Source organism: Calliphora vicina, chromosome 2 (assembly GCF_958450345.1).
Source record: "Calliphora vicina chromosome 2, idCalVici1.1, whole genome shotgun sequence".
Classification (NCBI taxonomy): Eukaryota; Metazoa; Arthropoda; class Insecta; order Diptera; family Calliphoridae; genus Calliphora; species Calliphora vicina.
The window spans coordinates 15,525,614-15,538,541 of NC_088781.1; the positions used below are offsets into that span (position 1 = coordinate 15,525,614).

The window sequence follows — 12,928 nt, forward strand, 5'->3', positions numbered from 1 at the left end:
AAAAGCAAAAGTTTAGAAAAAATAAACTAAAACCACAAAAAATAGTTAATCATCATTTAAATAATTCAAATGAAATGGGAGAAGAAAAAGTTTATTTTCAAACTAACAAACTCCCTCATTTTTAAATTAAAAACAGAGAATAGTATGCAAAATAATCAAATAAAAAAAAAGCATTTAAAACCACAACAAAAATTCCAGAAAAATTATTATGTAAACTAAAGTTAGTAAAATGCCATAAAAAATATTTTTAATTTACTAATACAACTAATTAAATTTTATGCCATTTATTCATTATCACTATTTAAGCACATTCTATGCATTTATTAATAAGACAATTTTATAAATATTTATTTTTTCTGTATTTTCAGTTACGCAATTCCTCAGATACACAAGTGGCTCTAAGACGTGTCACGCTACAGTCAACTGGCGTTTACAAATGTGAAGTATCTGGTGAAGCACCCGCATTTAATACAGTTTCTGAATCAGAAACTATGACAGTCGTAAGTAAGTACTATTGAGTGTCATTATTATTTTCGTAAACACTGTTATTATTACTAAAAATTAAAATTGAACTGTTATGGGATTTTATTCCCATCTCTTAAAGAGTTTTTTTTAAATAAAATAAAGTTTATTGCAGCATTTAAAATTTGTACAAAAAATAACTAAATAATTTGTTATTTACCACAAGAGACTGTGTTGTTAATTAATTAAATGAAATTGAAAACAAATTTGTTTCTAAATTATTAAAAAAAAAATCTTGCAAACATGAAAAAAGTTGTTTTGATTTTAGGAAATGAAACTTGAATAAATTATTTAATTATACTAGAAAATTTCTCATAGAAAAGCAATAAACAGAAATTTCCTCTAGAAAATAATTCTTTGTCATAAAGAAATTTCATCTAAGAAATCAATTTGTGTCACATAGAACTTTCTTCTAGGAAATCTTTATGTGTAACACAGACCTATCCTTTAGAATTTCGCTCTGTATGACAGAGAAATTTCCTCTATGAAATCAATCTGTATCCCAAAGAAATTTTATCAAGCAATTCAGTCTTTGTCACAGAAAAATTTCTTCTAAGAATTAGCTTTCCACACTGAGAAATTTATCTTATGAATTTGTTCTGCGTCACAGAGATGTTTCCTCTGGGACTTCACTGTGTGTCACAAAGAAATATCTTCTTGAAATTTCTATATGCCACACAAAAATTTTAGCTAGAAACTCACACTGAGAAATTTCCTATAGAAAATCTATCTTTTTCAAAAAGAAATTTCATCAAGTAATTCATTCTGTGTCACAGAGAAATTTCAACAAGCAATTCATAACCGAAAAATTTCCTTTACGAATTCACTATAATTCACAAAGAAATATTCTCCATAAATTTACTCTATGTGACAAAGAAATTTTATCAATTTTATTCATCCTGTTTCATAAAGAAATTTCCTCTAGGATTTCTCTATGTGTAGTAGAGAAATTTACTCAAGGAATTTAAAATTTGTCTCTCAGAAATTTCTTCTAAAAATTCGGTCTGAGTCACAAGTCTGTTTATTCTGGGAATTCACTGTGTATCACAGAGAAATTTCCTCTAGGAATTCAATCTGTGTCACACAGAAATTTCCGCTATGAAATTACTCTGGTTCACAGAGAAATTTACTCTGAAAATTTAGTGTATGTCGCAAGGAAACAGTAATCGTGTTCGACAGAGCCACTAGGATTTCATTATGTGTAACAGAGAAATCTCTTCAAGGAATTCAATATTTCTCGCTGCGAAATTTCTTCAAAAAATTCGGTCTGCATCACAAAGCTGTTTCCTCTAAATTCTCTGAAAATTTCCTCAGGAAATTTGGTGTGTGCTACAAAAAAATTACCCCTAAACATTTATTGTGTGCGACAGAGAAATTTTCTCTAGAAATTCACTCTATGTCACCAGACATTTTTGTTTGGGACTTACTCTGATTCACAAAGAAATTTACTCTAGAAATTCAGTGCGTATCACAGAGAAATTTCCTCACGGTTTTGTCAGAGAATTCTTCTCTAGGAATTCACTCTGTATCGAGCATTTTCCTCTGAGAATTCACTGTGTGTCAAAGAGAAATTTCTTCTAGGAATTCACAAAGAAATTTCATCTGGGAATTAATTTTTTAGCTCAGCGAAATATCTTCTGAGAGAGAAAAATTTCCTTTAGAAATTCACTATAACAGAGGAATCTCCTCTATGAATTTACATCGAGTCACTGCGATATTTTCTCTGGAATTCAGTCTGTTCTGGGAATAAACTGTGTTAAAATTTCTTCTAGGAATCCCAAGTTTCCGTGTCACAGACAAATTCCCTCAAATAATTCTCAGAGAAATTTTCTCTGAATGATACATAAAAATTTCCTATAGAAATTCACTGTGTTTCACGAAATCTGACAGTAGAAATGTTCTATATAAAACTATAGAAAGGCCAACACTGCTGCTGTCAACAAGCATCTGTCAGTTAACTTCAGTCAAAATTAGAGCAATCTGCATTATTTAGTTTATGTTTGACAGCCATTGATGGCAAACTACCTCAAGATATAAGGAGAATTTGTAAAAAATGTGAATTTCCTCTGCACATCACTCACATAAAGGCTAAGATTAATAGGATAGGGTCCATGAGCACTCATCGAGCTTCTCACTTGGGTCCATTCATAACTGATACCATTGTGATACCCAAGGTTTAAACAGCAGTATATTTATAATTCCCTGATGAAGAAGTAGATTCGTCTAAGATTCATCGTTGACATCTCATCCAGGCATGACTAGAATGGGATTCCTAGGATGCGTTCCCTCAGAGCCGGTCAATAACAGAAAAGGTGAGACACAGTAGTCGTTGTACAGTAGGCCCAGTCTTCTAGCATGTGTCCTGTAATAAAGGAGACAACTAGCCTTATTTCCACACAATGGAATTCCATAAGTAGATTCGTCCTGCTGGCAACATATATGGTCCAGGGCTACCTCGTTGAAGCACAGGAAGGTTTATTGGTCCACCTGTTTTGTGCAGTCTCATATATTTTCTGCTGTACAGAAATCGTGCATTTAGCACTGGAAATATCAGAAAAGGGATCGACCGCCTCCTCATTCATCATCGCCCCCCTTTTTGCCAGTTGAGGTCTCTATACCCGAAAACAACCACCACGATATGATATTGGCCAATCGTAGACTGAAAATGCGAGAGATTGTGGTAACCATTGGCATCTAACATGGCTCAGTGGTTTCAATTTTGATTGATCACTTGGGTATGAGAAAGCTTTTCGCAATACGGCTGCCGCGTTTGCTTACAATCGGGTGCACAGAAGGATGCACACACCTATTCTCCGAATTTAGCCCTGAGTGACTATTTCTTGTTTCCAAACCTGCGGAAATGTCTCGGTGGAAAGAGAGTTGAGTCCAACGATGAAATCGTCTCACAAAACCAACATAACCTCGACAAATCTTATTTCTTGGAAGGAATACAAAAACGTTAGACAAAGTGCATAGAGCTCAGAGGAGACTATGTTAAAAACTAAAATAATTTTGTATCCAAAAACCTACACAAGAGAAAACAGATTCGTAGTAGCAACCAAATTTGTTGACAATCGAATCATTCTTTTGCTCAGATGATAAAGAAGAATTTCGGTTGAAGCAATCAAACTTTTATTACCCCTTCTAAAATTTAGTAGCCAGAACTATCTCTAGGGTAGAATCTGTTTTCTTTGTGTATGTTTCATTCAAATAGTAACGGACTTTTTGACCCACCCTTGTAGATATCCCAAACTAAGATATTGCAATTTTAATTATTGTGCTATTTTCTTTTTTTATAAGTTAATTTTTAACACTTAACGGCTGTACAATAAAACCATTTTATTGTAATTGAGAACATCTTTATATTTTCCATAATTTCACTTACAAATAACTCTCGATGTATATTTAAAATCCCCTTAACGTGTTTTCTTCAGTTAGAAATCGTCCTATTTATCATGTTCTTAATACGTATTTTATGTTCACACACAATTTGTTATAGAGTACATAAATAATATGGCCTAGATATTCACTTTGTTTTCTTTTGCCTTTCTTTTAATCGACTCCATGCAGTACACGCTTTAAATAAAACAAAAAATATATTGCGTAAAACTTTCTTGTTCAGTTTTTGTTTTTTGTCTGCACATTCTTTGCACAAACGCAAGAAAATTCAAAAATATGTGCAATCAAAGAAACAGACATTATTAAAAAAAAAATATACAAAAAATCAAAAGTAAAATATATAAAAAAATAAAATAATAGATGGTGTCCTTGTAAAACAGACTTTACAAAAAAAGATACAACAAAAACCATATGAAGCTGCTCAATTAAAGCATCATTATTTACCAGCGTAAATGGTGGTAGACTCTGGTATATAATATGTAAATGTATGAGGGCTTTTATGTATTTTTACAACACATGTGCCTGGTAAAATGGAATCTCTTTCAACTTTATAATAAATGCAAATTGTAGTAAATACGCCTACACTAATACTTATAAAACAGCTGAATTATACTGAGGATAATAAATATATTCTCAAAGACATTTAAATTTGAAAATAAACATTCAAAATTTTAATACAACGGCAATGTACCAGCAACATACATACATATTTATTACTAACATTATGGCAAAGAGCATATGAGGAGAGTTTCATGCAAAAATAAATTACACAAGGCAACAAAATCGAAAAATTTTTAAAGGCTTTTGAAACCAATACATGATTTTGTACAAATATGGTCCAAATTTAAAATTCTAGAATTTTAGAAAATATTAGAATTTTTTTAGACGTTTCTCCAAATTATTAAAGATAACTCAAAAAGGGTTATTCCGCTGTTATTAAAATAAACATAGAAGAGATGAGTTTTACATAACCTTTAATCCGTTTATATAACAAATAAAAAATGAAACAAAAAATATATTTTTGCTATTTTCACGTAAAAAATATATTTTTTTGCTTTAATATGTTATTATAACTCCGAAACTACTGAGCCGATTCAAATGCAATATAAATACACTGTGGTGGCCAGCTATTTAAGACAAATACTTCCATTTTTTTCATCAACTGAATTTTAAGTGCGATAGAGCCAAAACAAAAGGTATAAAATTTATTATTAATATTCCTAGTTTCTCAAAAATGTTTGGAAAAATCGGTACAACATACATATATACACAAAGATATGTGGAAATACGTTGACCCACCTCAGCGAACATCCGCTGTTAATAACATGATATGACCAACTAATGGAACTAAAAATACGAAATTTGATCCGAATATTTTATATTAATAAAAATATAATGATATAAATGTTAGATAATATGTCTATTTAAAAAAAATAGTTTGGTCAAGTTGTAGAAAAATCTACAGTTGAATAAAACACACTTCTGTGTTAAAACAGTCCTTATGCATACAAATTTATGGAAATATTTGAAAAATTAATTGAGAATCACATGGAATTTAGCAAACAATTTTAGTCTTAATTACCTGGCCACCACTGTATATATGAAAATTTTCACATAGCATGTGAAAAATGGTTTCAAACTTCAATCAATCGAAAGAAGAACATTAACTACTCCAATTTTATGTATATCAAACAAAAAACCAAAATTTTGTGAAAACGAGCGAATTCACTTAATTATGAATAAATTCGAAAAGAATCAATCAGTATATATGATCTGTACCTTATTTTGTTCCTATTGCATGTGGCTTTGCGATAAAGCAATAAACCTGAACAATTTCTGCCGTTTTCGATTTTTCATGATTTTTGTAAAACAAAAAAAGTTGCTATTTTCACGCAAAAAATATATTTTCTACTTAAATTTCTTATTATAACTCCCAAAATACTGAGCTGATTGAAGCACAATATATATATGAAAATTTGTACATAGCTTATGGAAAATGTTTTCAAACTTCAAAAAATCAAAAGAAGAACATTAACTACTCAATTTTATGTATATCAAACAAAAAACTAAAATTTTGCGAAAATGAGCGAATCCACTTAATTGTGAATATATTCGAAAAAAAATCAATTGATTTTTATGATCGATATCTCTGTTTATTCCTATTATATGTGGCTTTGTGATAAAGTAATATATCTGAACAATGTTTGCCCTTTTCGATTTTTCATCATTTTTTTAAAACAAAAAAATTTGCTATTTTCACGCAAAAAATATACTTTTGCCTTCAATTTGTTATTATAACTCCGAAACTGTTGAGCCGATTAAAACGCAAAATATAAGGGAAAATTTGTGTATAGCCTGGGGAAAGTGTTTTCGAAATTCAATGAATCAAAAGAAGAACATTAACTACATTAATTTATGTACATCAAACAAAAAACTAAAATTTTGTGAAAATGAGCGAATCCACTTAATTGTGAATATATTCGAAAAGAATCAGTCGATATTTATGCTCGATATCTCTGTTTATTCCTATTATATGTGGCTTTGTGATAAAGTAATAAATCTGAACAATGTTTGCCGTTTTCGATTTTTTATGATTTTTTTAAAACAAAAAAATTTGCTATTTTCATGTACAAAATATATTTTTTGCCACAATTTGTTATTATAACTCCGAAACTACTGAGGCGATTGAAACGCAATATATACATGGAAATTTAAACATAGCATGGGGAAAATGTACTCAAACTTCAGTCAATCGAAACAAGAACATTAACTACTCAATTTTATGTATATCAAACAAGAAACAAAAAAAATGAGCAAATTCACTTAATTGTGAATAAATTGGAAAAAAAATCCATCGATGTTTACTATCAGTATCTCGTTTTGTTCCTACTAAACGTGGCTTTACGATAAAGTAATACATCTGAACGATTTCTTCCGTTTTCGATTTTTCATGATTTTTTTAAAAGAAAAATATTTGCTATTTTCACGTAAAAAAATTAATTTTTTGCTTGAATTTGTTATTATAACTCCGAAACTATTGAGCCGATTGAAACGCAGTATATATGTGAAAATTTATACATAGCATAGGGAAAATGTTTTTAATGTTCAATCGATCGAAAAAAAAACATTAACTACTCAAATTTATATATATCAAACAAAAAAACCAAAATTTTGTAAAAATGAGCGAATTCACTTCAATGTTAATAAATTCCAAACAAATCAATATATTTATGTGATCGATATCTCATTTTGTTCCCATAATATGTGGCTTTGTGATAAAGTAATAAATCTGAACAATTTCTGCCGTTTTCGAATTTTCATGATTTTTTTTAGAGCAAAAAAAATTGCTATTTATTTATTTTTATTATTATTTATTTTTACTATGCGTTTTAGTATCATAATGATGTTTGAAGATGAAACACCCCTTATGCCAGCATGTTTGCACTAATGATGGTTTTAGCTATTTTTGTATGCGTATGAATGGTATTTAATATTTTAGTTCAACTGTTAGTCTATAATGGTTTTTCATAATATAAATGTGTATTTGTGTTTTAGTTTATATTTTACTACAGCATAGCCGAACTCAGACAAACATTCACTTGCATTTAATTCAAAACCCACCAAAAATATTCGACTACATTCCATATAAAACATTTTAAATCCATGCTGCTATGCCCAAGTCATACAGGTTTGGGTGTAAAAACTATGAAAATAGAAATTATTCATTGAAATTGTGTTTTTTTCTTCTTAGTTTTCAACAAAAGAAAATGTTTTGTATCCCCATAATCTGGTGTGTTTTGTTTGAAATGAACGTTATTTGGCAAAGAGTTTTTCTTTTTCTGATTTTAGTATTTTTTTTTCTATAACAGCCACTATATACAAAGAAACAAGCACTTTTCATGTATAAAAAATACTATTTGGCTGGGAGTTTAAAACAGTTCTTTTTTAAGTATTTAATTTTTTCAAATTTTTTTTTCATATCAACAAAAAATCACTGTAATGTTACTGGCAGCAGTATTTATTTCTGTTCAGTTGTAATGTTTTTTCATCTTTATTTTCGTTTATTTTCATTTGTTTCTGTGTAAGGAAATGTAATAAATTTGTTGGTTCATTTTCATACTTTTTTGTTAAGAATTTATTTTGCATACCGCAGTGCGTAAAATTACAATCTTTGTAACATCATCATTGCTACACAAAAGAGGGTATAAAAACGAAATTGGTTGTTTGAAATTATAATAGAAGTAAAACGAAATTAAAAATTTTCGTTTTTTTGATTAATTCAGATAAAATGTGTGATAAATATGAGGCTATTTTAAGCAGCTTTGTAATTGTAAGACAAATGTGTTTTCTTGAAATAAAGATTTCTTTAGAAAATCTTTACAATTTAGCGATAATGGGGTAGGTTTTATTTAGTTAGCTTTAAAAATTTAAAAATATGTCGGAATATTTATTGTATTTTTACCATAAAAATATTTTGCAAATACATCTTCCATTTGTAACTAGTCCAGTCGATTGACATGAAATATCACTCAGACGTAGCATAGAAGTATTTGAGCATCTGCCTTGTCATGTTTTCAACAGACGGACGGACATAGCTAGATCTTGTCCGTGCCATGTTCGGAGACATCGATTAACAAACACTTGTATGGAGTTTACGTCGTGTTCTGTCGTATTCCACGTCTCTTGACACAAGTGTTAAAGAAAACGATCTTGGTCTCATTGGATATGACAGCAGATTTCCATACTGACTGAAGACTACCGAATGCTTGGTTGGCGTTTGAGATTCGGTACGCTACTTCTTCTAATTCAATGTTCCCTTTACTGTATTGCAACGCATTTCCTTACACTTTTTATACCAGCTATTATGGCCTCTGTTTCGATGCATTTATGTTTAGATGTCATATCTTTATAGCTCTGCCATATCGAGGCTCTCGATTTGTTGGTTTATACCTCTATTAACTTGAGTAGTACGATGATAAAAAAAAAGGGAGACAGCACGCAGCCCTGGTGAAGATCAGCTACAACATCAAAACTACTGCTCAGAAAGTTATTGTGGACAACACGACATTTAAGATCACGATATAGAGTTTGAGTAAGACTTATGATCTCACCGAATGTTTAGGCTGTCTTTAGTTTGTCTTTTTAGGCCTTTCTTTCAAGAATAAGGTTCCAGGTGGCATCAGACATTCAATAGATTTTCTAAGGTACTTTGAGACCCATGTGATTTCTCGTAGCATCAACAAAATTTCTTTTAACTGTTAGCCGCTCAGAGGAAGGATGAGATTATTGTAGATTTCGTAGATTCCGGTTTACGGATGGCAGCTATACTTATCTGCAAGCTTCCAACAACTAGATAATGATCCAAATTGCAATCAACGCTCCTTTTAGAACGCACATCCAGAACGCTACTGCTCCAGGACCTGCTGATAGCTGTGTAATCGATTTGGTTTTCAGTCATCCATCCAATTATGTGTTTACCCATCATTTGTTCTAGTCCTGTGTTGTGGGGGCCAATCTGTGTATTAAAGTCGACACTCATTACATCGATGTCACCGTGGGGATTTGTGGATAGGACTAGAATAAAGTAGCTGTAAAACATTTCCTTTGGTGCATAGCACTGCACACAGGTGATTTCGGGTTCTAGTTCGAAATCTTGCTGATATAATTCTGTCGCCATACGGCTTCCTGCAGATCATCACAGCAGAAGCATCTTTTGATAGAAGAAAACCGATACTGCTTAATCTTGGCTGGTCACTTGGCTTGCCGAAATAAATAAGTTTTGGATTATCGGAGGTTCTCCTGATTCTGGCCATCTAATTTCGCACAGTTCTAATAGCAGCAGATTGTAGTTGTTAAATTCTCTGCATACTTGGGCCAGTTTAGATGGATGTAGGAGTGTGTGTACGTTCCATGTTCCAATTCGACATATTTTTTCATGCTAAAGGTCGTCATCGTTGGTTATAATCGTTTCGTTAACAATGTAGGTTAAGAACGAAGCGACTTCTCCGATCCAAGTGTTGGGGCTGTCTACAGCCCCTAGACAGGTTAGAAACAATTGAGTTTCAGTGAAAAACAACTTATTATCTGAGACGCAGTGATGTTCACATTAACAGCCCCAGACGGGAGCCTAGGCTTTTTTTGGGGATACTTGGTATTAGACCTGAAGCTGTGAGCTGCTTGGGAAATTCAAAAGAAATTTTTGGCAGACAGAGAGCTTTACGCACAAGCGTACTGCTTTCAATAACCCCATTCCCCATCTTCTGTTCTTATGGTGCCTAATATCCCTGCTTTTGGAAGAATCCTGCTGCTCCAAAAGTTGAGTTGCTTGAATAGCTCCCAATGATTTTACAAGTTCTTGTTGTGTTTTACAACAATTTTCATGATTGGTATGCAAAATTTTTTGGTTGGCCTAGACGATCTTTGCCATCTATTTTAAATCCCGCATTTTTAAGTCATACACCCAACATATGTACATTAAAGTGTCCCTTAGAATTAAATTTTTTGAAATGTTGAAATGGTACCCGCTAAAAACTTTCGTAATGACCTAAGAAGGGCAACCCGTGACGACTTTCGATTTAGTTTTGAGGTGCATTACTTTTGCAATTTAATTTAAAAGAATCGAAATGTGTACGTAATTGTCGTTCTAATGAGATATAAAAGACAAAAATTGATTAAAAAATGTTAAAGTTATTAAGAAATCGCCAGGCCATTAATATTAAAACAAAAGATTATTCTTACTTCAAATATATCCATATTTACTTGTATATGAGTTTTTATCTTCATAGGATACAGTATTCGCAGGTATAACCAAACAAAAAAATATTTTTTAACTGCAGTTTCAAAACTCTAATTTAAAATTTTTAAAAATTTTGTTAAACAAGTTTCAGAATTTTTTGACCATCAGATGGGGATTTATTTACAACATAATAGGGAACAAAAATGTGAAAAAATTATATCAATACCTCCTATAGTTTTTCCGTACCTGCGATATAAATTTTGCGATTTTCGAGAAAAACAAATTTTTTGGGCATATTTTTGCAAATGAGCCCAATTTCCTGTTACTGTTATTCATTTTAAGTAAAATCTGTTCAGAGTATTATAGTCCAGGTAATTTTAAATATAGTCTGAAAGTTTTCATAAAATCGGAAAACGTTAACCCTTAAATCGTGAAGGTTAAAAGTCAAATATTTGGAATTTCTAATGGAAAGATAGAGAAATGTTATATATTTTTTGGCCGATTTGGATGAAACTTAAGAAAAATATAATTTTTTATGTGGTATTTTAGGTCATTACGAAAGGTTTCAGGGGGTACCGTTTCAACATTTCAAAAAATTTAGTTCTAAGTTACATTCTAATGTACATTCGTATATGTGTGTTTGTATTTCAAATAAACTAAAGAATTGCCTACTTTTAGGCTATTGTATCCACCCAAGAAATAAACCAGCCACAGGTATTAGAAATCCCAGAATTTATTTCAATACATATTGTTTTTCTAATACTGTATCTAATAAAATTGCAATTATATATTGTCTATTTTTAAAAAAATAAAACAAAAAATTCAAATATGTTTCTTTGCTCTTATCAATATGTTTTTTGTAGTATATATGTCAGACATGCAAATTTAATATCTTTTCGAAATCATTCAAATGTAGTTGTATTTAAAAATAAAAAAAAATAGAAGAAAAGAAAAGAATCATACCTTGCTACAAAATAGCAAATCTGTGTACAAAAAGATTATATTACCATTCTGAGAAACAAATAAAGGAAAAGAAACATATGTAGGTAATGTTTAAAGGAAATCCTTTGAGTATATGCGTAGTATGTATGACTATGAAATTGTACAGGTAATGTGGTATGAATATGAGTGGTATTATGATATAAAAGAGATATTGTATGCTTAGCTATTTTTTGTGATTTTTTAATAGGATTTCCCCTCGTAGTCTTGCCGTTTTAAATTACTTTCAAAAATAATCAACATATCTTATATTTCCGTAATTATAGGACAAATTTAAAGTAGTTTCAATAAGAATCTGTTTATGATTATAAATAGAAAACAAAAGCAACTTAAAGCATTCGGTTAATGATTTGATTTCAAAAATATCCCTAAACTTAGGCAATAAACTAGAAACTAGAAAAAAAGTCTACATTGAAATGCCGCAATTACCGCCCTAATGCTCGCTGTATATTGTTTAATACATAAAATGTTTTTTGTGTGTTTCTTTTATTTTATTCACAAAACTCTTATATTTAAACAATATTTCGAAGACAAATACAGCTAGGGGATTGATAGGTCTCTTTAAGCCATAAATAAACCATATTGCATACTTTTAAGATGTTAATTATATAATAAATTAGAGTATAAATAAAAACAAAATTGAATTTTTATAAATACGATACAATTCCCAAGAAATATGATATTAAAATTATATTAGTAGTTTTTACTACACTAAAACGTATTCAAATGAATAATATATTTGAGAAAACCTAAAGGGAACATGTCAATTAGTATTTAGTTTAAATTTAAAACCGAATCTAATGTGTGTTCCAAAATAAAACAAAAAAAGTAAAGTGTTGCCAAGCTTAAAAAAGTGCTTGACAGCTAACAGTTTAGAGTTAGAAAAAAATTCATATTACATGAGAGAACAACGAGTTTTTGTTGTTGAATAATATTTAAAAAACAATGAAAATTTGGCAGCCAGACATATTTAATATTCAGCCACATTTATCCAAAATGATAATGGAAGATTTCGACAAAATATTGCATATATGCAAGCGAAGACGTGAGGGTTTTTATATGAAAAGTGGTAAGTAGCTAAGTGATTGAGAGCAGTAGAATAGGAGTAATTCAAGCGGTATGTAGTAGTCACAATAAAATAACATTAATGGAAGTGTCATGTCAATGCCTCTATATAAATTGTAGCATTTCTCTATCAAAATTCAATTACTATTTGAAACAATCTGATCAGTAGGGGACGACTTTTGTACTTCCAACCAATTATTTTGCCAT

General features: G+C 30.5%; 1 protein-coding gene across 1 annotated transcript in view; it reads left to right on the forward strand.

Annotated features, from left to right (window-relative positions):
* The window catches only part of LOC135949914 (uncharacterized), a 49,443-nt gene that overhangs the window by 12,383 nt on the left and 24,132 nt on the right, over window positions 1–12,928 (forward strand). The window contains exon 3 of the mRNA XM_065499370.1: window positions 369–504. Coding sequence (XP_065355442.1) covers window positions 369–504 — 136 coding nt within the window. The remainder of the gene's footprint in view (window positions 1–368; window positions 505–12,928) is intronic.